The sequence below is a fragment of the Mastigoproctus giganteus genome, chromosome 2 (assembly GCF_048544385.1).
Source record: "Mastigoproctus giganteus isolate SK-2022 chromosome 2, ASM4854438v1, whole genome shotgun sequence".
NCBI classification, from domain to species: Eukaryota; Metazoa; Arthropoda; class Arachnida; order Uropygi; family Thelyphonidae; genus Mastigoproctus; species Mastigoproctus giganteus.
The window spans coordinates 253931677-253959241 of NC_143576.1; the positions used below are offsets into that span (position 1 = coordinate 253931677).

The 27565-nt window shown below is 36.3% G+C and overlaps 1 protein-coding gene across 6 annotated transcripts in view; it reads left to right on the top strand.

Annotated features, from left to right (window-relative positions):
- The window catches only part of HUWE1 (HECT, UBA and WWE domain containing E3 ubiquitin protein ligase 1), a 1105343-nt gene that overhangs the window by 522103 nt on the left and 555675 nt on the right, over nucleotides 1-27565 (top strand). For all 6 annotated transcript variants that reach the window (XM_090389849.1, XM_090389845.1, XM_090389850.1 and 3 more), the window contains 3 exons: nucleotides 372-601; nucleotides 19376-19616; nucleotides 21430-21592. In XM_090389849.1, coding sequence (XP_090245975.1) covers nucleotides 372-601; nucleotides 19376-19616; nucleotides 21430-21592 — 634 coding nt within the window. The remainder of the gene's footprint in view (nucleotides 1-371; nucleotides 602-19375; nucleotides 19617-21429; nucleotides 21593-27565) is intronic.

The following is a 27565-nucleotide window of genomic DNA, read 5'->3' on the forward strand; positions in this document are numbered from 1 at the left end:
TCCATCGACATTACTACAACTATGAAAAATGCTAATAAAATAAAACGATGCAAAGTGGTTGGTAAAATTTTTGGTGCCTGGAACCTAACCCTGTGATTTCTGATTGACTCCATTATATAAAGGGTTCCATTTGTGCTTGTCCCCCCAGGGACCTAACCCCACCGTAAATTGACGGCTAACTGTGCTAAAATTCATTGCCTTTTGAGATTTAATCGTTGAAGTCTTTACTTGCTGACTTTTAATACAAAATTAATTCCATTCATGTGGTGGGTGACCTCAACATATTCCCAAAATCCTACGCACGAAATATTTCCATCTGCTTTGTATAATTTGGTTTATACATTTATAGTACTTGTTTGAATAAATTTTAGATTAATGAGGAATCGGGGAACTGGCGTCCCATTATGTTGACAGCAGAATCTAAAGAAGATAAAGAAAAGGAGAAAGAAAAGGAGAAAGAAGATAACAGAGTTAAAGAAAAGGCAATGGAAATGGATGAAAATTCTTCTGTATCTCAAGAAGTAAATGCACCACCTCCACCAGTAGTAGAAATTAAAGTCATCAAAGGATTAACTCCTGAACAATGCTCAACATTAGTAAGGTATTTATTTTAAATCTTCAAAGATTAATTTTTATATCACTTCATATTAATTTTCAAATTTACTGCAATGAATACTCGAATATTTGTAATATATCTTACCTTTCAAGTTTCAGCCCAGAGATAAATTTGGTGATAGGTTAGTATTATTATTATTAGAATTTTAGTAATGCAAGGCTGCAAATTTTCTAGCCATCTGCCATAAAAAAGAAAAATAATAAATAAATAAAATAATAAAAATAAATCCAATCTCTCACACTATCTGCATAGACAGAGTTAAACTATTGTTGCAGAGCCATCCTACATAAGATACTATACATGGCTACATACTACAGAAAGTGATTATTCAGTTTCATTTTAAACTCAACCAGCTCCCCACCAAGATAATAACTTATTACAATAATCTACAACAAGCTGGCCAAAAGAAAACTTCTTGAAAGCTAGCTGTGTTACTTCCTAAGATTTTTTTATTTATGTTTCAAAATACCTTGCTGAATCAGCTGCCCCCTCCTCCAAGGTGTCTAGTTTCCAAACTTTCCAGACTATGCTTTTCTAAGCCCTTTTTTAATATGGACATTGACTAGTGGTGCTCACCAATTTGGTAAACCTTTGAACTGTCCTAGAAGGCTTTTCATTTTTTAAAGTGGACCTGTGAAATCTCACTATTGTCTTATACAAAGATTGACATCCTTATCCTTACTTACAGTGGTCCTATAAATCACACAGTCTGCTTTCATGCCCGGCAGTTTGCAGTGCATGATAGATTTAATACCTGATATCGTAACTCCTAATCTTTTATCTTTCTAAATCTTGAGTGGCCAATTCTGTAATTTTTACCATAATAAAATTTGGAATAATTAGCAAAATGTAGTAGTGGTAGAGGCATGTGATGCAAGAAAGCAAGCTTATGTACTATCAGAACTCTCCCCCCTCCCACATTTCACACATCCATTCCCTCTAAACCAGGGGTCGCCAAACTTCTTTGACCATCGACCCCTTCAAGAGTTTCTTGACTTTTTATTATCAACCCCCTCTATTTTACTATTACTTAATTATAATAGGACAAACAAAACAATGCTTATGTGAGTTTTTAGATTGTTTATTTTATAGTTAGTGTTTATTGTATGTATAACAGTATATATTATTATGTTGGCTTAACGTCAAAGGGATGCGTTTTTGTTTTTGATGTCCTTCTTAACATTACATATTTGATAGGAGAGATAAATAAAATATAAAATTGAATTTAAATAACAATAATACAATCTTCTTTATATATATATATATATATGAAAATAAGACTTTTATTAATTTAGTATACAATTTACTAACGTTGTAAATGTGAAGGGTGTGATTCGTGACTCTTTGCAAGATTAGCAGTGTTGGTTCAAAATTAGTAAGTTTCAGCCTTAAATCACCATAGAATTCTATATCTAGCTTATTTCTTTGTTTTGTTAAAATGGAATTAACATGGCTGAAACCAGCTTCAACCATGTACGAACTTGGAAATGCAAGCAAAAAAGGGGAGTACCACTTCAGAAAGTTTTGGATATTTTTCTACAACATTTATATTTGTCCAAAAGTAACTTAAAGTCCTATTTTTAAAAGCATCTTAGCTTCAAGATCAACTGACAATTCAATAAGTTCATCTTGTAAGTTACATTCGATATTTTCAGTATCTGCAGAAAAGGGCGTGATAATCCAATCTGGAATGTGCATGTTTTCAAAATCTGCAAAGCGCAATTTAAAATCATTGTTCAAATTTTGAAGATGTTTTGTGTATATTTCTAAGTCTTCGTCTTTTACTTCCAATTGCCGTGGATTCGAAGAGTACTGAAAATCTTTTCGTAACAATGATGATTTAAATAAGGCTAATTTAGCTTGGAAGCCTAAAAGAATCGTCAGAGCTTGAATAATTGTGACATCTTTACCTTGTAGATGGGTCTCTACGTCATTAAATTTTGAAAATAAGTCTGCCAAGTAGAAAATAAGATTCTTATTTCTCTTCAGTTCATCACTCAAAAACAATTTAACATCTGTAAGAATCTCTAGGGTTGAGTCGAACAACTCAACAAATCTTTGTAGACTTGCACATCTAGACACCCATCTTACTTCATTATGCAAGAGTAATTGGTTTGATACTTCATTTTTTTTCACAAAGTTTGGCAAACAATCACGATTTAAGAGATTGAGCTCTAATTTGATTAAAGATTTAATACACACTATTAGAGTATAATGCAGTTCGTCACTGACAGTTTTTGCCACCAAATGGTTTCGGTACAACACACAGTGAATAGTACGTACACTTAACTTTTTCTTTCAGAAAGGCAGCGAAACCTCGATACCGGCCCACCATTGCAGGTGCACCATCTGTGTCTACTGCTGTTATATTAGTAAATGGAATATCATACTCATTTAAATATTCCTCCAATCGCTGAAAAATTGTCAACCCCATTCCATCACTTTCAAGATTTTGAAAATAAAAATTTGTCAATAATTTGATGTTTTGTTTTACTATAATATCTTACATAAGCCATAAGAATAGAAGAAGTATCAAATGTAGGTTCATCAAGTTTTAATGGAGAACTTACTATTTTTGAGTTCTGATACTACATCTTCAGCCTTTTCACGGTATTCGAACTTTTTGGTAAGCATTTTTAAATGGACAGAATCTTTTTTATTATGGTTTCAATTACTTCTTTGATTGCGGGTATAACAATGTCCTCTGCAATTGTATATGGTTTTCCTTTTTTTGCTATATTAAAAGAAATATTGTAGGAGGCTGTTAATCCTTGTTTATTGTCAGCATCGGCAGGTGCTTTCATAAATGATTTTATAGGTGGTCGATGTGTGTATTTCTCTTTCAGTTCTTTAAAAAAGTCAAGATCTTTATCTTTCTTATCGGGATGGAGTCTTTGAAGACGATCTTTCATTTTTGCTGGTTTCATTGCATCGTTACCAAAAGTTTTTTTCACAAAGAAGACACATTGGCCTTGTTTCGTTGTTAATGAAGCAATTAACCCAAGTTTCAAATATTCTAATGAATATTGTCTGCATTTCTTTTTAGAATCTGAAGCTGCCATTGTGGTTACTGGGGTTGCAACAAAATAATTAAAATTGAAGTCAGTAAGCAAAAGTAATAAATCTAAATGATATACCTACTCACATGTTTCTAACTCGTGTAGTTCATGAATGAATAATGATTGAATTATAATATGTACGTTGATGAATTTTAGAACATTAACACTCACTTGTATGTTGATGTGCAAAAATGAGACTGGGATGAAATACGTGTAAGTATAAGTAAATAAGCAACCATGCACATGTTGCAATCTCGCTCCCGCCGTGCTGGCCGGGGAGGAACCACTGATATCCGTTTATTGGTAAATACTTCATTTTGGCCTACTTGATTGGCCTCCATAACTGTTTTCACTCCATCTTACAGGTCCTATTCATGTCCCACAATTCACTCTTAATTGCATTGTTGTTCAGGATGGAGGTAATCCAAGTTAACCAAATTAAATTTTTCCCGTACAATGATGTCTTATATTTTTCTATCGACCCCTGGGGGTTGATATCGACCACTTTGACGACAACTACTCTAAACGTTTGTCCAGTTCCTCCTTTAATTTATTTATTCTATTAATTTCCACAATGACAAATCATTATATTGTCATATAATAGTGAAATCATCCTAATATGCTCAGGATCACAGGATTTATCAACAAGGGAAAAACAAAGCTTAAGTTTTTTTAGATATGAGCCATTCACCATTTGCTGCATTGGTTTACCGTTATTGGCAATCCAATGTTTAGATGGAATTTTTAGGATGGTATGTAGAATTCAGATTTCATTGATGCAATAGGAATATTTAAAACTGTAATATAATCATGGCCAAGTAGAATAGAAATCACGCAGAACACATATTTCACATTCTTGTAATGCCACACTAGACAGGGCTGAAAGTTTCTTGAGAGAAAAAGCTTTTCCGTTTGAGAAGAAACTCGAAATTTTGATCTGGGATTTCTCCAAGCCCACTAACCTTGACTGTGTGCTATGAAGTGTTTTTGCTGGGTGTTGGTCTGTGGTTAAGATTTTCTTTTATTCTAGTAGGTAAATGCACAGCATGTGTATTGTCATTTGTAATTTCAAAAGCTTTGACAACTCAACCAGATGTAACTGTATCATCTCACATTACTAAAATACTCTCTCCAGTCATTAGCCAGCGCAGTTGAAGTAGTAAGTAGTGATTCATCTGGTTCTGGTGCACTACTTGCTTGGATCACTAGTTGATCTGGATTCTAACTAGAGTGATAGGTTTAGCCGTGTTGGCATCCACCTTCAAAAATTTTATAAACGTGTACCCATGAAATGTAAGGAAGATTGGACCTCCCCCCATGATGCATATTAACCTCAACATATGTGACTTGTACTATGTTATAAAAGAAATGATGAATTGCTAGAGCTTTGCTGAGAAAAGAAATTAAATAATGGAAATGCAAAGGATTTTAATTAATGGAAATATGAGTTTCATCACATAGTTCCATTAATTTAGAATGGTTATCCTGCTGCTATAGTTCGAATACAAGGAATAACATTGCAGAGGAGGCATGCCTAACCTGGACTCCCATAATCTTGCATTTTCTGGACCTTGTTAAAGCTTAATTTATACTTACCTGATTTTTAATAATAAGTGTGCATGTGTGGAATAGCCTTATTACATAGCAATGAGAAAAGTAAATTTGATAGAGAAGCATCACTCACTTTGGGACAGAACTTTTCCATGAGTTGCTTAGGTATTGAAAGTGCACAGTGCTTTTTCAATATGATAATATGCATTTCTTTGGAGAGAAAAATATTCCTGTTTATTTGAAATAAATGTCAATACCAATGGTATTGGGTAATGGCAGTTTCCCTTTTTGCAGCATTGTTTTTTTAATTTAATATGCACAGTGCAATACCAAGGTTATGGTGATATGTCTTCACAACATGAGATTGGTATTTTTTTAGCAGACATACTTTGCTCATACCAATCATGCATTATTTTAATGCTCTTACTGTATAATATTCTAAACACAATTTATCATGGTAGGAACATTCCATCTTGCAATTTGTTGTTATAATTATATAGTGTACCAATTAATATTTTGTACTTCAACAGTTTAGGTACGAGTGTGGCGTGTATACATGGATATAGTTATTTTGTAATGTCTAATTTTAAATTTAATTTGAAAGACTAGATCTCCTAAAAAGTTAGGCATAACATGGCAAAGGATGTTGTGACTTGTGGAATTGATGGTAATTCTTCTTTGTTATTGTCTTTTTTGCATTTGACTCTCAGTCAGCTAACATCTCAGTTAGCTGACAGAGTCATTTTTTTGTGTAAGATATCAGTAGTACAAAAAAACCAAATTCAAAACTTAGCAATTTTTCAAACTATGCTCTGTGGAGCCCTTGGGCTCCACCATAGAATGTTAATATTTCTTTCTAAAGCTAAAATTAAATCAGAATACACTGTGCATAAAAGTAAATTTGGACTGTCAATGTGCACGTTTTATATATATATATATATATATATCTAAAACCTTGAAGTAAACTTGATCTGGTGCTATTGACCGACTGTTTCTATTTTTTTTTTTTTTATTATTTTTTATTTTTTTTTATTAAGGGTCCAGAAATGTTTTCCCTTCTGATGTGGGGCTCCACATTTCTAAAACGTTTGGGAACACCTGACTTATCATACTCTCAGCCATGTTTTAATCTCTTTGGGTAGTGAATGTTGATGGTAAAGTTGAGAATTTTTCATTCAAGAGAAAGGTCTATAAAGGATTGATATATTTGTTGGACTCTAACTGGGAAGACCAGGTTATGGTAGCTGATACAAATATGTTATGGTCAGTGACAATTTTTATCTGTTTTATGGGAATTTATCCTCAAAGCCACACCCATATTAGTAACACTGGTTCCATAAATGCAAGATGCAAAAATGGACAATTGCAGGATTCTCATTTGTACAAGTGTTATAAGAGAGTGTGAAATAATTGTACAAATGAGAATATATTAAACTGTTAGGAATGTTAGTGAATTTTTCTTTAGACATTGAAATGCTATCATAGTTTTCTGATTAGAGCATACTACATTTTTCCTATTTGAAAGCCTTATCCTGCACAAACAGCTTCAAACTCTAAAATATCCTAACCAAGTCCTTCAGTGCTCACTTAGGACCAGAAGAACTTGTTCTTGTGCCCTAAGTTAGCATCGAAGTGACCTTTTGTTACTGTGCTATTTCAATGACCGCTCATTGAAGAAGAAGAAGAGAGTAAAAAAAAAAAAAAAAACCCCAATAACACAAATCTTTTGACTCTTATATACACATTTCAAAATCAGAAATAGACACAATTAAACTAACATAGCTTTGCATGATTTATTACCTTCAAATAACACAGTTTACCTCTGCACCTTGCTGGTCAAGGAATATCTAAATGCCCCAGCATTCCAAAAATTTATGCATAATGCTTGAAACCTAAGCATTATGCACAAATCCTAAAATTTTATAAAAAGTTTATTCATGTACATAAACTAACATCAGTACAGCAAAAAAAAAAAAAAACTGTGTTATAAATCTATAATTAATAGTCGAGCATTACTGCAAAACATTTAGCCACTGTGGCAGAACAGAGTAGTTGATTTCAAGGACTGCTCAAATGCATTACTGCAGAATGTCTGGATGAATTTTGAACCCAATATGCATTGTGGCACATCACTCCTAGTCTAGTGCCATTATACTTTTATATGCATAAAGGAGCTGTGTATTAATGACATTTGGGCTTTGTTGTTATTTAGTGTATCAATAAATAAATTCTATAAATGACAACACTTTTCTTTCCCTTTTATGATATTACAAAATACATGAACATTAGATCTAATATAGTTAGGGACTTCAGGTTTCTGGAAGCATTGGCAAGAGAAGTCTGACAGCAGCACGGTCTGATGGTGGGTATTGATAAATTGTATAGTGATTAAGATAAATTGCATAGTGATTTAGCTTAATAAACAATATTATTAATTTCACGTGATGGTGGTAGTGTGTTAGTAGTAGTAGACACGTGATCAAAGAAAGCAAACTTATTTAGCATTAAAAAAAAAAAAAACCCATATCACACATCCATTCTTTCTAAACGTTTGTCCAGCGCCTCCTTGAATTTATTTAAGCTATCAACTTCAACAACAGATGATTGCTCCAAGAATCTACTACCTGCTGACTAAAGGCAAATTTCCACACATCTATTCAAGGACAGTCTTTCCTCAATTTGAATTTATGCCCCCTCAGGTTGATAATCTGAGCAGGAGGAAGAATCTCATCAGAATTCAGCTTCTGCACACCATTCCAGGCCTTATACACCTCAATCAGACCACCTCCAAGTGCCTAGTCTCCAGACATTGCAATTTGCAGATATTAAGCCTCTCTTGGTAAGGAACACCCCCTTCATTCCCAATATCACCATTATCCTTTCTTGCCTGCTCTTAAGTTCTCTCCAATCTCAAGCTGCCTTCAGCTGTTATTAAAATCTCATTTCCTCTAATACTTATCCATAGCCAGTATATTCTCCAAATCTGATGACTCCTCGATCCTTCCATGTGTCGTCTTAACACTAACTATAACTTAGTACAGGCCTATCAATGTCAACACCTATCTTGCTGTATCCATTCAAAGGTCCGAAAATGCTCCAAACTGTACACTAATATAATATAACACCACACGAATACTCAAAATACTAAAATAAAATTCTACAATAAAATAAGTCAGTCAGTATTAATTACATAAATATTAATATTCATAAATAATATAAATTTACCTAGTAATCCCAAGGTACAATATCAAAGGAAAGTGTGGGCAGGTGGCATCAACTATGTAACTCCAATATAAAAATTTCAATCCTAAATAAGCACAAAATATGGTAATCATTTTCAAGTATACAAAGAAAAATACATAAGCAAATCCTGCTATAACGTGATAAACTAATCTCATTGACTCACAGGGTTTTTCCTGTGTAAATATCGATGGAAAGTAACTGTTAAGTTCATCTGCAACTTCAGTTGTTGTATCTAATACTATCCCACATCCTTTAAATAATGGTCTGATCTGGTTTGTCCCTTTATTCTTTGCATTAATATATGTGAAGAATTCCTTATCTCCCCTCTTTGTCAACCTAACCTTTTCTGTGGCACACTTTGTAACTGCTATAGTATTCAGTACTTTTTATTGCTCTGTAACCTTTCCATGCCGTCTTTTTCTGCTTCAGTAATTTTTAATGGTATATAAGGTTCTGTGATTAATATCTCTATGAGATATCTACCCAGTTAGAGGCCATGTAGCATCTTAAGCTGTCATAATTTTCTTTTCTGAAATTATAAATCCATTCTTTTGCCTTTAACTACTGCTACTGGTTCCTGTACTGTCAGTCCTATTATGTCCTCTGGTTCATGGGTGATGAGGTCTAGAGTATTCTTTTCCCTAGTACTTTCCCTGACATGTTGATACAAATAGCAATCATCTAGTTGATTTTAAAATTTTGTCCCCCATGTGGAGTTTCCTTCCCATTTGCAGGCGCCTCCGTAGCCAGGTGGGCAGGAGCAGCAGTGCGTAGCACGCACTTCTTAATTAGACTGGGGTTCGAGCCCGTGACCACCAAATACAGAGGATGCGGAAAGGTAAGGGAATGACCACCACATATCCCCGGAGCAATATGGCCCTAGTTGCTAATGCTCCTAAAACCAAATAATAACAATCCTTCCCATTTGCTCAATCAATTAGAGGCAAATTAAAATCACCCATAATAAGACATCCATGCTTGCTTTCCCATTCCATTTGTATGTAGAGGCTCTCATTGTAATTTTCACGATTTTTTGATTTTTTTTTTTTTTGGCTGATGCTGCATAAGCTCGTGCACATGCTTTCTTGCATCACATGCCACCACCACTACTACTACTACCTGGACTGTAGATTACTCCCACTCTCATTATACCTTTTCTTCCAACTATCTTACACTATACGGATTCTATACTAGCATTTCTGAATGCGGGAAAGCTTTTGTTGCACTCAGGCTGCTTTTGATAAGAAGCAAAACCGCATCACACCTTGTACAGTTAACTACACTGTTGTACAGTTACCCTGACATGCCCCTTATAGTCATTTAAGCTCGCTTCCCTGGCATTATCTTTCTGCTCATTTGAAACATTTTGCTCTTATAACATCTTGCTAATATGTTCTGTTGCAGTAAGAAACAAGAATCTTGAGATAAGTACAAGTGTTACTTTGTCCAATATTATCAGATAAGTGCATATCTGTATTACCCTTGTTCCCCCACCCCACCAAACTAGCAGTTTCCCTAAACCTTTAAGGTATCCTCAATAATACTGGCAGGACCCTTGTGCCACCTTTGTTTAAATGTGTCCCGTCTCTACAAAACGGATTCCTTCTACCTACAAGTGTGGGCCAAGCTGATGAGCAATTTCCCCCCAAAAGCTCTGCAGAGTCTAAGTCTTGATAATCCCTCCTGTCGTGCCTGGGCCGAATTGCAGACACTGTGAATTAACTTGCAACATTTCTTCAGCATGGTCCTATATTTGTCTAACAAATCATCAGCTCATGTGTGTTTAATATCATTAGTCCCCACATGAATAATAATATTCTCTTTACCCCCCTTAAAATCTGACACTCTGTTGGGGACATCATTAATAGTTGCTTCTAGCAGACATACCCAGATTCTAGTCCACCTATTCTTATTACAAAAAAATATTTCCTGTTTCCCTGACAATGGACTCTCCTAATAAAAATGAGTCCTTTTGAACCAGAGTAGTTTGCCCTTGGTTATTCTGTTCTGGGGCCCGAATCGGGAGTGCATTGCTTGGTATGTTACTGGTGTTGAATCCCTGGCGAGCTCCCAGTTACATTTTTCTCAAGGGTAAGCACCCATTTTTTCAGTCACTCATTGTTCTAGCAGTGCACCAAATTTTAACTTCTTGTGTGTGCCTTCCTTACAATGGTGACAATGAAAAGAATGTCCAAGTGAGCTAGAATTATCCACTATGTCAACCTTGGAGGAGAATACATGCCACAGGTTCTGCAAAGGATAAAATCATGACACACCCGGGAATTGCCATCGGCTATTTTTGTATGAGTCCGGGTACCCTCTGATGAAGTGTTTAAGGCAAATCATGTAATAACCATTATAAAATTTATTAATTATTAATAAAAGAAACTTTCAAAAAATTATTTATAATATTAACAAAATCAAACCATTACTGGAAAATAACTTATGAAAATAAACTTTATGGTATACTAAATAACCTTTGATATCCTGCTCTACTTCACTAATCATGCTCTAATCCCCTCTTATCTGTACTTCCCTGCTGTAGCTATGAAGAGCTGCAATAGGCACATCTGCTCACCACAAATGCCAATGTAATTATTATTATTATTAGCCGTATAGTGCAAGGAAGCCTGAAGCTTATGCTATACCAGCCAAAAAAATTGAGTACCCTGAGAGAGAGAGAGAGAGAGAGAGAGAGAGAGAGAGAGAGAGAGAGAGATTGGGGGGGGGGAATCATCCAAAAAGAGAAGAATGATGATATCTAGCTCAGGACCCTGGGTGTGTGCCAAGCCCATACTCACCAGATGCGAGTCCCTGGGGTTAAGTTCCTTATGTCAAACCAATCCAACTAAGTATTGCACTGCACACCCAAGTCATCTGGATGCACTTCCTTAGATTTTGTGTGTTTCTTAACTAATAGCATAATCTCTCCCTTCCTATCCTATCTATCCTTTCTGCACATATTGTACTCCCCAAATTCCAATTCTGGATTTCTTACATTTATGTGACACCACGTCTCTGATGTTTTGACCAGTACCTCAAACTTATTTACTAAACTTTTATCATTGGTGTACATGCAAGTATACGTGCACCTGTTCTTATTCTTGCTACCCTAACCCAGCCCATGCACGTATTTACTTGTTCCACTATGACTCCCAGCAGTCTCTGAAAATCCGAGCACCTTGTTTTCAAGGCTGCTGCTCATTCCAATAGAAGCAGTGCAAGAATCAATTTCACCCCTCCCTGCAGCTACTTTTAATCTATTAGTCCTTGTATCTCCCCAAGCTAGTAGTTTTCCGACCCACCTAACACTGCCTCAATAGCATCAGCAAATATTCTTGCACCTTTTCTATTTAAGTGTGTCCCATCACTGTAGAAACAGTTTCTCCTGTTAAGACAGCCTGGTCTGTCCAAGCACAGACAAGGCTACGAAAAATTCTACCCCTCGAGCCTTGCACAATCTCTTCAGGACCGAATTGATCGAAAAGGCTGTAATCATATACTTTGCAGACCCTTTTGAAACTCTGATTAGCAGCATTTTTTTTTTTTTTTTTTTTTTTACTATTATTATATACAGATGAATTTTCTTTTTTCCCTCTGTCTTCTGAACTCCTCTGACCTTATGTGGTCACCTCAGACTATAAACAGAAAATTTGTTTTTTGTATGGGGATAGGCCCCTCTTCTGAATACTGATTTTTCCCAATTTTCTATTTTCTTGAAAGATATATATGGTAACTGAAGTTACCAAGATATAAACTGCCCTATTATTGCATAAATAAAAAAATAAATGTGGTGTAATGTTTCATTTTACTACACTTACCAGCTAGAATAAAAAGTGAATCAGCCTCCCCTTCCTGAGCATTCTACTAATGCAAATCTGGTAAAGGGCTTTAAAAATGGTTAGCTCTACTTTTGCTGGGGTAGTTTTCTGATTTTGCCCCAAATATCTCTCTCCCTGACAATTCTTAGGTAATGGTATTAACTAATTTGTGTTTTTTTTTTAAAGAAATATATGCATGGGAAGGTTGGTCCAGAGAACAGAAATAGAATGGATAAACGAGAAGAGTAACGTTAGTTCTGTGAGTTTGAAGTTGTATAGTGAATAAATGTTGACCAATTTTTAAGAAAGTTTCCTGGCTATGTATCAATCCCAGTTCATTTTTGCACTAGGTTTTTCAAATTCTTTCTCCTGTTTAACTACTACTTCACTTCCACTTTCTACTATCCCTTAAACTTCTCTCAGTTCTGGTACCTTGTGTACTTTTCATTTCCATTTTTCCAGGCGCCTCCGTAGCCAGGTGGGAAGGAGCAGCAGTGCGTAGCACACGCTTCTTGATTAGACCGGGGTTCGAGCCCGTCGCCACCAAATATGGAGGGTGCGGAAAGGTCAGGGAATGACCACCGCATATCCCGGAGCAATATGGCCTTAGTTGCTAATGCTCCAAATAACAAACAAACATCCATTTTTCCAGACACTTTACTTATTCTAAAAACCACACGTTATATATATATATATATATATATATATATATATATATATATATGTGTGTGTGTGTGTGTGTGTGTGTTTAAAGGAAGAAACAGTTTAAGATATTATTAATAATAAAAATAATAATATGGATTATGGACCTGGGACACTGCTGTATTCAGAAAGTACCTAACAACCATAATTGCTACATAAGTTTAGTAGTCATGATGGGCAATGCACTAACGTTACAGTACTAGTAATGCTAATTATGGAGAATAAAGGTGAATGGCACAGAAATAGCTATCACGAGTGAACAAAGAAGGGAGCTAAGATAAAGAAGTAATAAGCAATAATAAGAATAACAGTGCTGTTCATCCCGCAGCGTGTATTTCATGTCGGCCCCCTCCGTATATGCATAAATATAGAAAATCCATACCTGACTACACTCGCCATAGAGGCTATACCCACTTATTGCTGTATCCTCCTTTGATTTCGGTGGCTGGCCCTCGAAAAAGGCGCGCGGGTCACAGGACGAACAGCACTAAGTTATTCTTATTATTGCCCATTACTTCTCCTTCATCTTAGCTCCCTTCTTTTTTTTGCCTTGATAGCGATTTCTGTTCTGTTCGCCCGTTGTTCTCCATAATTAGTGTTACTAGTACCGTAACGTTAGTGCATTGCCCTTCACTACATACATAACTTATATGTAACTTGTAAAGATAGAATTGTCGACCGGGCTAGCCAGGTGGGTAAAGTGCCTGCCTGGCAACCCAAAGGTCGTGGGTTCGAATCCCGCCTCGAGCTTGGATCAAAGTACTGCAAAAACCTTGGGAGGTGCATTATGGCCACAGAAGCCGATGCGCCAACAACTACCAAAAAAAAAAAGTAAAGATAGAATTGGATTTGGGCCAACACCTACAGGGTAATGACATTGCAAACAGTAGCCTCAATCTAGCAGTGCATCCTATCCATTGCCATGGAAGCATAGCTGGGCGTACGTATCTGACTCGCCTCCATCTACTCACAGGAGAGGATCCTCCTCATTGTTCACACTGTTCATCACATTTATCCGTGAAACATATCCTAACTGGCTGCCCACAGTATCAATAGGACAGAACATCTGTTCTGTCTTCCCTGATAAATCTGTGAGAACTGATGACATTAAAGCATATTATGGGCAAGGAACAAAATATTAATGAATTTTTCTCTTTCCTGAAAAAAATTGAACTTTATCATAAATTCTGAAAGATCTTCGTAATGAAAATGAAGTCATTACAACTGAATTTTTATTATGAATAATTTCACTGTGAATAGGTGCACTATAGCCCCAGAGACTTACGTGCCATTAAACCTCCATAACACACACACACACACAAGTGAAATTTTTTTGGCTGATGTTGCGCAAGCTTGCTTGCGCAGCATCAGCAGAAAAATCCTCCGATTTCACCCTGCCATTCATTCCAAATGCCTGTCCAGCTTAGCCTTCAATTTATATAGGCTATCAACTTCCACAACAAAAGATGGAAGTCTGTTCCACCAATCAACTACCCACTGACTAAAAGTAAATTTCCTCACATCTGTTCTAGAACTGTATTTTTCTTGGCTTGAAACTGTGCCCCCTCCGGTTCATAATCTGAGAAAGAGGAAGAATCTCATCAGCATTCAACTTGCTCAAACCATTCAAGGCCTTATACACTTTAATCAGATCACCTCTCAGGTGCTTACTCTCCTGACGCTGCAATTTACAAAAAATAAGCCTTTCTTGGTAAGAGCACCCCTTTGTTCCCCTCATCAATCTTGTTGCCCTTCCTTGTACTCGTTCTGGCAACTCTACATCCTTCCTGAAATGAGGCCTCTGTTGTGCACAGTACTCTAGGTGTGGCCTGCCCATTGCATTGTATAATGGGATAATCATTTGCCTGTCCCTGCTAGCTAAATTCTTATATATCATCGACAAGACTCCATGACCTGCCCTGGCAGCCCATCTGCACTGCTCAGTGAACTTCGTATTTGACTGCACAATTACCCCCAGATCCTTTTCACTTTACACTTCCCAGAGTTTAATACCACAGTGTTCGTATGGTTCTCTTTGGTTATTGCTACCCATATGCAGTACTTTGTATTTGTCGATGTTAAACTTCGGATATGCAGCTGCTGATAATAGCAACAATGGTTGCAGGCTTGCTAATAACATTAATGACAGTATACTGCTGCAACTGGATCTGGAAAAATTGGGTAGATGTGCTGAGAAGTGGAAGCTGAAGCTTAACATTGATAAAAATAAAGCACTGCATATGGGTAGCAGTAATCCCAGATAAATGTACCAGCTATGTGGTGTTACACTCAGGGTAACACCACATAGCTGGTAACACTCATTGTTAGAATGAAAGAGATCTTGGAGTAGTTGTGCAGTCAGATATGAAGTTTTCTGATCAGTGCAGACAGGCTGCTAGAGTGGGTGAAGGGGATATTGTCAATGATGTACAGGAATTTTGCGAAACCAGGGATAATGAGGTGATTATCCCCTTGTATAAGGTAATGGCCAGGCTACACCTTGAGTACTACATACAGCGAAGGGCAACAAGACTTGTGAAGGGAACAAAGGGGTACTCTTATGAAGAAAGGCTTAAGGTTCTGCAAATTACAGCTTCTGGAGAATGAGTTATTCTGATTGAGGTGTATAAGTCCTTGAATGGATTGAGCTGGCTTAATGCTGATAGGATTCTTCCTCTTGCTCGATTACAAACCTGAGGAGGCATAGATTCAAACTGAGGAAAGACAGTTGTAGAATAGATGTGTGGAAGTTTGCCTTTAACCAGCAGGTAGTTGATTGCTGGAACAAACTCATCTGTTGTTGTTGGAAGTTGATAGCTTAAATAAATTCAAGGCAGTTTTTTTTTTTGCGTAAGTTTTTTTTTTTTTTTTTTTTTTTGATGATGCTGTATTATAAGCCTGCTTTTTTGCATAATCTGCCTCTGTTAATGCTGAGTTGTTGGTAGAGTTACACTAAATATAATTTTATTTTAAGACTTAATCTTGTCATCCAGTAGCACTGTTCGGGGAACAGTGCTATTGGATGACAAAGTTTATTGCCAAAAAAAAAAAAGTTCCAATACTTTTGAAGGTAAAGAAAAAGAGTATTTTACAGGTTATATTAGTTGGAAAAAAATTGAAAGAAGAACTGGTATGCAGTGGTTCTTGGTTTGGGAAAACACAAGTGCACAAAGAAGAGTGTAATAGAACAAATTATCCCAAGTCATTTTTGAAAATTTAATTCCTCATGCTCAGTGTAGAGAGAACCACGTTGAGGAGAGAGGAGGGGGAAAAACTGAGTTCAGATCTCTCTGTTGAAGATTTACAAATGTTTTTCACAGTTAAGTCTGAACAGCAGTTTCATTGTTATAATCAAAACTTTGGCTGAATATTGTTGAAGATTTGTGAAAAGTCTGCTGCGTTATCTTTCTTGAAGCAATTATGATCAATTATCTAAGAGACAGCCCAGACAGAAATCCCGGGCAGAAGAATCCTAGGCAATGTTTTAAAGCATACTTTATGGTTAAATTATCCTATGGCTGTATTTCAATATAATGTTAACTCTTGTTAACAGAAGACACTGCTTCTACAGGGATGGGATACACTTAAATATAAATAGTGCAAGAATATTTGCTGATTCTATCGAGGCAGGGTTAGGTGGTTCGGAAAACTGCTAGCTTCGGGGGGGATACACTGGCTAATAGATTAACAGCAGCCGCTGGTAGAGGTGAAAGTGATTCTTCACTGCTTCTATTGAAGTGAGCAACAGCCTGAAAAACAGATGCAGTGTATTTCAGAGACTGCTGGGAGTCATTGCAGTACAAGTAACACATGTTAGGTTGTGTTAGGGTAACTAAGAATAGGAACAGGTGCATGTATACTACTTGTGTATTCACCAATGATAGGAGTTTAGTAAATAAGTTTGAGGTACTGGTCAAAACATCAGAGGCAGATATTGTTGGGGTATCAGAGACGTGGTGTCACATCAATGTAAAGGGAAGGTTTTTTGCTTTTATAAAGGTGACTACGGTGGTCTGAGACAGTATTTAAATTCTATACGGTGGGACCAAGTGATGATGTTACCAACAGCAAATTCAAAATGGGAGGCATTCAATGAATTAACCTTGGAAACCAACTAAGAAATATTCAAGGTTTATGGATGTCAGGTGAACTAATGAGATATGTGGCAGAGAAGAAAAATGCATGGGATGTATATTAATGAATGGGTGACATGGAAGCCTACGATAGATATAAGCTGGTCTGTAACCAAGTCACAAAGGCAAGCAAACACAGATTATGAGGAATCTTTGGCAAAGCATGCAAAGAAAAACAGCAAAGAATTCTTTACCTGTGTTAACTCTAGAAGGAAAGGGATGAATCAGATTGGTCCACTGGATATTGATTGTTCAACTGTTGATGATCTTGCTGAGGTAGCTTACAAACTGAATGAGTATTTTGCATTTATATTCACACATGGAGTTATTCAGGAAGGGGAATGCCAGTGAGCTAAATGATTTTGTAATAACTGAGAGGAAGTGAAGGAGGAATTTCTGAAGATAAACATGAAAAAAGGCACCCGGGTACAGAGAAGGGCAACAAGATCTGTGAATGGAACAAAGGGTTGCTCTCTGGGGACTAGGCACCTGCGAAGTGATCTGATTGAGCGTATAAAGCCTTGAATGGTTTGAACATGCTCAATGCTGATGGGATTCTTGCTTAGAAGAATCACTTGAGAGGGCATAAATTCTAATTGAGGGAAGACAGTTGTAGGATAGATGTGCGGACGTTTGCCTTTAACTAGCAGGTAATTGACTGGTGGAACTGACTTCCATCTTTTGTTGTGGAAGTGTATAGCCTAAATAAATTTAAGGCTGAGCTGGACAGGTATTTGGAATGAATGGAGACATGAAATTGGAGCGTTTTTTTTTTTTTTTGGCTGATGCTGCATAAGCTTGCTATCTTGCATCGTATGCTTCTATTAATGCTGATGTATATGTAATTTAATATAATGCTGTGTTTTATCAGGAAAATGTAATTTCTAGTGCAGCAAAGTGGAAAGAGCAGAAAACGTAAATTTATTATAATGCAGAGGCTTTGTCGATACTCCCTATTCTGCCAATTTGCTAATTCTGATGAATTTGAAAAATATGAGGTCTGGCTATTAAATAACAAGACTATTGCCATAAAATAAATATAATCAAATATTTTTTACCTTGCAAGTTATTCCCTTCAAAATAACTTGTAAGATATGAAATATAGTTTGCAAACACTGTTCCATATGTTTCTTTTAAGCACAAAAACACATTAGGAAGTTATCTTCTATAAGCCCTTTTACCATGCTTTCTTTCTTTCTTTTTTTTTTTTTTTTAATGTCTTCAATGGACTGAAAATAGCTTCTCTTAAGTATACTTTTCTGATTAGGGAAGAGGAAAAAGGTCACAGGGCTTACGTGCCAGTTCTGGCAAGTAAGGTGCATGTTCACACAGGTTTTTTTTTTTTTTTTTTTGCCAGAAAGTTGTGAACAGTATTTTCTTTAGTTTTTTAAAAATTTGTAGTTGATTTATTGTTTGATTATTTTGGCAGTCATTTTTCTGGCAAACTGCAAAAACATAATGAAAACCAGCCTCAGTTCGAGTTGAATGAACGTGTTGAATATATCTCAGCAGACAACTAGGGAATGATTCATATTAGGCCATTCGAACGTGTGCTCTTGACATATCGTCACCTTAAACTTGGTGTACAACCCAACATTCAGTTGGTGTTTTCTCTAGTTTTGTTAAAAAAATTGAGGGTGATTTGGGATCAGATTCTTTTGTCTGGCATTTTTCTGGCGAACTGTAAAAAACGCAAGATAATGAAAACCAGCCTTGGTTTTAATGTGTTGGAATGTGACATGACAAACAACGTGGGAAAGGTTCAGAGATAAATGCTGTGTATTGGCTGCATTTGCAGTCTCATTATTTTATAGCCACACCTTTTATGCCATAAGAGAAATCAAGAATGACATTACAGAACAACAGGGCTAGAAGACCTTTATCCAACAGAATATCCACCACCCCAACCCCAGTCAAAGTAGACTGGAGGGATATTATCTACATGTAAGTAAGTAGACTTTTTAATTTAACACTTAAATTGCATTGCTTAAAAAAAATATATTTTTCTATTTGTTTTGAACTTCTTGGTTTGGATATAAAAATTTTCATAAAAGTTCCTTTTTATCATTTTCTGGTCATAATATCATCTAAATGAACATAACTTGCAAGATTAAATAAATTTTCTTACTTTTATTAAGTAAAACTTGAAAATCCTGTAAGTCTGACTCTTCAATAATTTGACAACCTCTTTCCCTTGTTTTCTGAAACAAATATTGATGACTTCTGTTTGATTTGCATTTTAATTTCTAGGGTATGTGTTGGCTTGATTGCTGGTCCTGTGGAACCTGATACACTTCATGCTGTAATGAGACTTTGCTTGAGATTGACACGTAATCACGAAAATGCTGTGGCATTCGCTGAACTGGGAGGACCTCGTATGTTACTTAATTTAACACAAGCATCAAATTTTACTGGATTTACTTCATTAGCGACGTTATTGATTCGACATGTTTTAGAAGAACCTCAGACTCTAAAGCATACAATGGAAAAAGTGAGTCATTTATTTTCATTGTGTATCTTGTAATGGCATTGAACCACTGCTTATTTTCTGTAATCGAGCAACGGTTCTTAAAAATAAAACTAATATTTCAAATCCCCCCCTTTTCTTTTCTTTTTTTGATAGCTATAATGAAGCCTTATAATGAAGGTGAGGTGATTTATTATCATTACACATATAACAATATTAAATTTCATGTTATTTCTCCATGATATACCACAGCCCATCAAGATTTTATTTTATTTACTTTTATCTATCTCATTATTGTTTATAATATTTCTTATCTTTAATAAATAATACAGGGATTACCTTGGTCTCTTTATAGGAATGTTTCTTTTCCAATTCTTCTGTCTATCAAGTAAAACAATTAAAATACAAAGATTAAAATTCATTTTAACTGTTCCATACTGACTGTACGGCAGCGATTCAATAACCCAGAATCACCGCTGAGACCCCAACCATACTCCAAAAATATCAACCGTGACGCAACTATCAGCATAGGAAATATGTCAAAATTAAAAATAGATTAAAAAACGAACATAAAGTACATGAAGACTGATTTCTTCCTCCTCAAGTTAGACAAATACTTTTCTATGTCTCCTGTTCATAGGACAGAATGAAACTAAAAATACGCCGATGCATATGTATTTAAAAGGAAATTTAGTTTATCACACATGCATTAATAGGACCAATCGTCTATCAAAAAATGTCTGTGAATGTTAATCGAGTTTCTACAGAGTTTCGTTTCAAGAGTTTTGGCAATAAGTAACTTACTATAATTATGCTGGATATTAATTATTTTGGCTTCATTAAAGAGGAAAGAAAATTTCTCATTCACAGCATGAACTGCCATCTCTGAAGCAGTTTACTCTCACTGTGCGTACCAAAGCCTCACATTGCTTTTTTGCTGAAAGACTTAACCCCACACAACATTTTGTTCCAATGTGTGTAATTTATTAGTAGTTCTAGCTATCACTTTCATATCTGTCTCCTTACATATATAATTCAGTTTGTTGTAACAATTTTATGTAATAAAATGTGTTTTATCAATATTTGTCTTTTGATTGTTATTGGTACTCTTTTCTTGGGCAATCAATTTAACTTTATTGCTAGAGGTAATTGGATAACCTCTATTTAGGAATCTCTTTGTTAGCTTCCTCAATTTCTGACTAACACACACTGTGGTTGAATATTTAAAAGCATTTAAAAACTGATTGAGCATGACCAGTTTTTTGTATGTGTATGGGCGATAGCTATTGTAGTGTAATGACTTGCTCATATTAGTGGGTTTCCTATAGATATTATTGTGTGGTTTCGCCGTATTCTCTAGACTTAGCCCCACACAACTTCTTTTTGTTCCTGAAACCCAAGGCAACACTGGATGGATTTTAATTTGATGACAATACCATTCAAAGATCTGTGATGAGAACACTGATCAGTATACAAGTCACAGACTTGCACTGGTCATTCCCATCACTTCGTAGTCATGCAGTGTGTGGATGCAATAGAAAGTTACTTTGTATAGACCAAGTTTAGTTTAGTCATACACAGGATCATCCCCCCCCCCCCCTAGCATTAGTCTCATTTTCCAGTTGTCACACTCGATAATTTAGCTGCATTAATTTTTTGCTGTTTTTCAGTACTAATTCTCAGTATATTAGTATGCAGTTTTACGAGGTAAGTTTAGATAGAATCATTTATCCATGTATGATGATACATTCTTAACTTGGAACATTTGTCCCTAATCCAACAAAATAAATATTTACCTTTTGTGGTTGTACTTTGCTAATTAAAAATGTTTTACTAGGTTGTACGCTCTTCGACTGTTGGTTCCAGCTCCCTCTTCAGTTCTAAAGAAATGCATTATGTCTTAAGGGTTCTTGGTGCTGCCGCATGCAGAGATCCAGATCTCTTCACAGATGTGACTAAAAACACTTTGAGGATCGCACTGTTGCCCATGTCTAAAAGAGGTAGGTGGGTTTGTGCATGTGTTCCTACTTGGTAGCCACAATTAAACTAATTGTGCTTAGCTTAGAACTGTTTGTGAGTATGATATAAGGGTACAAACATGTAAAAAGCTTAGGTTTTTCGGTATTAGTATTGTAGTGGTGACAAATAATGTAAGAAAGCAAGCTTATACAGCGTCAGCCAAAGTGGGGGGGGGGACCTTCCCGGATCAGCTGGCCATCCCTTCCAACAGTTTGTCTAGTTATTCTTTCAATTTATTCAAACTGCCAGCATTTCACTGCAACAGATGGACATTTGTTTCAACAATCACCAGCCCGCTCACTGAGGACAAACTAAATTAAACATAAAATTTGTTATATATATATACCATTACTTATTGAACGAATTGGGAAATACTTAATGATATAAAAAAATTAAAATATATCATATAAGAAGTGCTAAATGTAACCTACATATAAGCAGAAAAGAATTAAAATTCTGTAAGTAAAAGGCTACTTTCATTTTCAGTGTGTGTTTTTTTTTTTTTTTTTTTTTTAACTAACTTGTAAGCAGGATGATTCCCCCTAGTATTTTGTTTCAGCTTGCTACAGTTCTTTTATGTGGTATGATAGTGTTTAATTTTGTGATATAAACTGATTTTACATATCACTCTGATTATGCATTAGTAAAGATTGTAATAGCTGTAAGTGAGGATACTGTAGTAGGAACACAATTCCTCTCATCTTATTACAGCATGTTTTCATTGTGAAGATATTATTAGAATGGAAGTAATGTATGGCTAATGTCTCCATGTATTCTCTAGTAGGACAGATAAAAGTTAATTTAAATCTCAGTTGTGTCTAATTTCTCACAAAAAAAAGGAACCTACTACTTATGTCTATTTGGATTACCTGACTTCTGCTCATCTTGCATAAGCACATCACAGATGTTGTGTATTTTGCTTAAAAAAAAAAAAAAAAATTCTCTTTTGCTCTCAATGGTAGACTTCTTCCAAACATTTATTGTATAAAAATCTCAAATCCTCCTCTTATGGAAAATTAGCACAAATTGTAGCATGATGCATGGAATGAAAGCTTATACATCTGGTAAGAAAAAAAAAAATTTCCTCATTCCTACTAGTAATTTGTGCAAACCTTCCTTAAATTTATTGAGACTATGTCCACACTATTAGGCAGAAGTTTATGCACAATTGTTTTCCTCTTGTGTGTTGCTCCTCCTAAAACGATGTAGAGGTATGATCATTTAGTTTACTTAATACTTTTGAAGCTTTATCCATGTCATTTAGGTCAAAATATAGATGCCTAATTTTTACAGCTGCAATTTTCACAACCAAAACCTTTTTGGTAAAATATCCTTTTGTGTCACATCTAATGTGGCTGCTGTTATTCTTCTCTGCACTGTTTTCAGCAGATTGATGACTTACCTAAAGTGTGATTTGCAAACCTGTATGAAGTATTCCAGATGTGACCTAACTATTGCCTTATACAATGCAATAAGCACCTCTTTATACCTGCTGGAAAAGTTCCTTTATTTCAATTATTGAACCCCATTAGCTGTTGTACAAGCTATTTGCACAGCACGTAAGGTAAGGTTCATGTCAGAAGGCACCTGGGATTTCTCCCATCTCCGCATGTGTTCGCTGTATTGAGGACAATACACTGTCAAGCCAGAGACTTGAAATTGTGTGGGCCATGTCTTTGCAGTGTGATGTGTTGGGTTCATTGTTTGTCCGGCTTATGGGCCACCAGGCCAATAAGCCAGACAAACAATGTACTGGCACAACATTGAACTGGAAAGACATAGATACTCCATATATTATGATTTTGAAGAAAATATATGAAATTTCTACCTCCTTTATTAGACTAGACAAAAATAGTAGTAAACTTAAAATTGAAAGAGGAGTTCGACAAGGAGACACAATATCTCTGAAGTTGTTTATTGCTACCCTTGAGGAAGCTTTCAGAAGATTAGACTGGTCGCAGAAAGGAGTCACTATGAATGGAGAGTAGTAGTAGTAGTGGCATGTGATGCAAGAAAGCAAATGTATTGAGCTTATGCAGCATCAGCCAACAAAAAAAAAAAAAAAATCACACCATTCTCTCCAAATGCCTGTACAGTTCCTCTTTAAATTTATTCAACCTATCAACTTCCACAACGACAGATAGAAGTTTCTTCCAGCAATTAACCACCCGCTGGCTAAAGGCAAATTTCCGCACAACTATTCTACATCTGTCTTTTCTTAATTTGAATTTATGCCCCCTTAGACTCAGAAGCCTATGGCAGATATAAGTTAATCTGTAATCAGGTCACAAAGGAGGTTCGGCAGGCAAAGGCAGATTACGAGAAATTCTTGCCAAAAGATGCTAAGAAAAACAGCAAGGATTTCTTTACTTATATAAACTCTAAAAGGAAGGGGATGAATCTGATTGGTCCACTAGATATCGATGGTTCTACTGTTGAAGATCCTGCTCAGATAGCAAACAAACTGAATGAGTATTTTGCATCTATATTCACACGAGGAATTATTAAGGTTTGAAAATGGCAGATGTTATCAAATTGTAGCAGGATACGTAATGATTTTGTAATAAATGAGAGCAAAGTGGAGGAGAAATTGTTGAAGTTAAACATAAGAAAAGCACCTGGGGTGGATGGGATCTATCCAGTTATATTAAAGGAGGCGGTAAAGCAACTAAGCAACCCTTAGCCATAATTATGAGAGCATCCTTGAACTCAGGGGAGGTTCCCATGGACTGGAGATGTGTAAAATGTATCCCCAATTCAGAAAGGGGGATCAAAGGGTGACACGAGTAATTACAGACCAGTTAGCTTAACTTCTGTTCCGGGTAAAATAATGGAGTTGCTGGTTAAAGATGCATTGCAGGATCATCTAGACAAGACTGCAGCAATAATTCAGACACAGCATGGGTTTGTTAAGCGAAAGTCTTGTCTGACAAATTTGATAGGATATTATGATGTGGTTACAAAGAAACTGGATGCAAAAAATTTTGATATCATATATTTGGATTTCAGAAAAGCTTTTGACACTGTTGCGCATGGAAGACTATTCTACAAATTGGAGCAGAATGGTATTAAGGGTAAGTTGCTACAATGGATAAAAGGATGGTTAAGTGCGAGAAGACAGAGGATGGTAATCAATGGGTGCTGCTCTTCTTGGACTAATGTTATTAGTGGAGTCCCACAGGGTTCAGTGTTGGGTCCACTGTTGTTTTGTATATTTATCAATGATATTGATGAAGGTATATCAGGCTTAGTGTCGAAGTTTGCAGATGATACAAAGGTTGGCAGGGTTGTTAATGACAGTAATGGCAGTGTGCTACTGCAACAGGATCTAGATAATTTGGGCAGATGGGCTAAGAAGTGGCAACTGAAGTTTAACCTTGACAAATGCAAAGTACTGCATATGGGTAGAAGTAACCCCAGAGAAACGTACCAACTGTGTGGTACTACACTTAAGGTGGTAGAAAATGAAAAAGACCTGGGAGTAATTGTGCAGGCAGATATGAAGTTTTCTGAGCAATGCAGACAGGCTGCCAGGGCAGGTCATGGGGTTTTGTCAATGATATATAGGAATTTTGCTAGCAGGGATAAGGAGGTGATTATCCCTCTGTATAAGGCAATGGTCAGGCCACGCCTTGAGTACTGCGTACAGGTCTGGAGGTCTCATTTTAGGAAGGATGTAGATTTACATGAGCGTGTACAGAGAAGGGCAACAAGATTGATGAGGGGAGTGAAGGGATCCTCTTATCAAGAGAGGCTTAAGTTCTGCAAATTGCAGTGGCTGGAGACTAGGCACCTGCGCGGTGATCTGATTGAGGTGTATAAGGCCCTGAATGGGTTCAGCATGCTGAATTCTGATGGGATCCTTCCACTTGTTCAGATTACGAACCTAAGGGGGGCATAAATTCAAATTAAGAAAGGACAGATGTAGAATAGATGTGCGGAAATTTGCCTTTAGCCAGCGGGTGGTTAATTGCTAGAACAAACTTCCATCTGTCGTTGTGGAAGTTGATAGGTTGAATAAATTTAAGGAGGAACTGGACAGGCATTTGGAGGGAATGGTGTGGTTTTTTTTTTTTTTTTTGGCTGATGCTGCATAAGCTCATACATTTGCTTTCTTGCATCACATGCCACTACTACTACTACTAATCTACTACTTCAAACCTGTGACCACCAAATACGGAGAATCCAAAAGGTCAGGGAATGACCACCGCATATCCCCGGACAATATGGCCTTAGTTGCTAATGCTCCTAAAAACCAAACAACAAACAGAAATTAATGCTGAAGAAAAAGAAGTGGACACTGCTCGGCTAAATTTTTCAAAAAAAATAAACCAAAATTAGAGCTCCATCATTTAAACACAAATAATGCCTTGTATTTTACAATGGAACTGCAGAAGCTTTCGTTGCAACACAGATGATATCCATGATCTAATTAACCGATATTCTCCAGTTGCCCTTTGTCTTCAGGAAGCTTACCAAACCTCGCAAATTTCTCCTTTGATAAAGAATTATTGCCTTTATCAAAAAGATCGTAATATATCAAATGCTGTCTATGGTGGTGTAGCAATCCTAATAAATTCAAAGATCCCGACTAAGCATGTCCCATTTCAAACTGAAATAGAAGCTGTTGCTCTTCGCATAATTCTTCATATTGCAATAACACTAGTCTCAATTTACCTACTGCCAAACGATACTTATTGTTTAAAAGAACTTGAAGACCTCTTCATACAGAGACCTCCACCTCCCTGTATATTAGGAGACTTCAATGGGCACCATCCTTTATGGGGTGCTTCTAAATTATAAAGACTGGGTCAACTCATTGAAAGCTTTTAGAGGCACTAAACTTTGCCATACTGAATACTGGTATGTACACTCACATTCAGCTCCTAACTGGACATACTTCAGGAATAGATCTCTCCATTTGTTCTCCAGTACTGGTCCCAACCATAGAGTGGTATATTATAAATGACCCTATGGGCAGTGATCACTTCCCAATCGTATGCAAGGTATTGATAGCACAGGCTCCTTTAACTAAACCCTGCAGGAAATGGAAATTTTCCTGAGCAAAACTGGACCCTATGGGCAGTGACCACTTCCCAATCGTATGCAAGGTATTGATAGCACAGGCTCCTTTAACTAAACCCTGCAGGAAATGGAAATTTGCCATAGCAAAACTGGGCAAAATTTCAGTCATCAGTCTCTTTCGATGAGGAAAAAATCCGTCTCCCGCCTATTGATGATGTGACAGATTACATCACATCTCCTAAATGTGGCCAAAGATACAATACCATTATCAATTCCCCCGGGCCTAAAGCATTATAGTTATTAGTGGTATGAGGAATGCAGAAAAGCTAAAAATTATAGCCTGGAATTTGTTTCAGCAATATGATAAAACAATCACAGCCAATCTGATAAATTATAAGAAATTAAGGGCAAAAGCACATTTCGTGCAAAGGCAAGCCAAAAAAGAATCCTTGACACATTTGCATAAACAATTAACAGAAACACTGAGAGAAAATTTATTTGGGAAAAAAATCAGACAGCTTTCTGGTAAGTTTCCAACCATGCCTTCTCCATTCCTCTCCTGGAATGGGCGAGATTTATCTAGTCCCTCGGATATATCTAATGCTTTGGGCAATACTTTTGCTGAAATCTCAGCATCTGCTTATACTACATCATTCCAATGAATTAAAAACAGTAGAGAACAGTATTCTATTAAAATATTAAAAAACAGATCATAATGATGCCGCCAGTCCAGATGGGATCTATTGTGTCATGCTGCAACATATTGATGACAAAGCTTTGTTCCTCCTGGTCTTTTACAACCGTATTTTTTTAGAAAATGTTTATCCAGCTTCTTAGCCCCACTCTATTGTTTTGGCATTCCTGAAGCCTGGAAAAGATCCATCCCAACCCCCTTAGCTATAGACCAATATCTCTATCAAGCTGCCTCA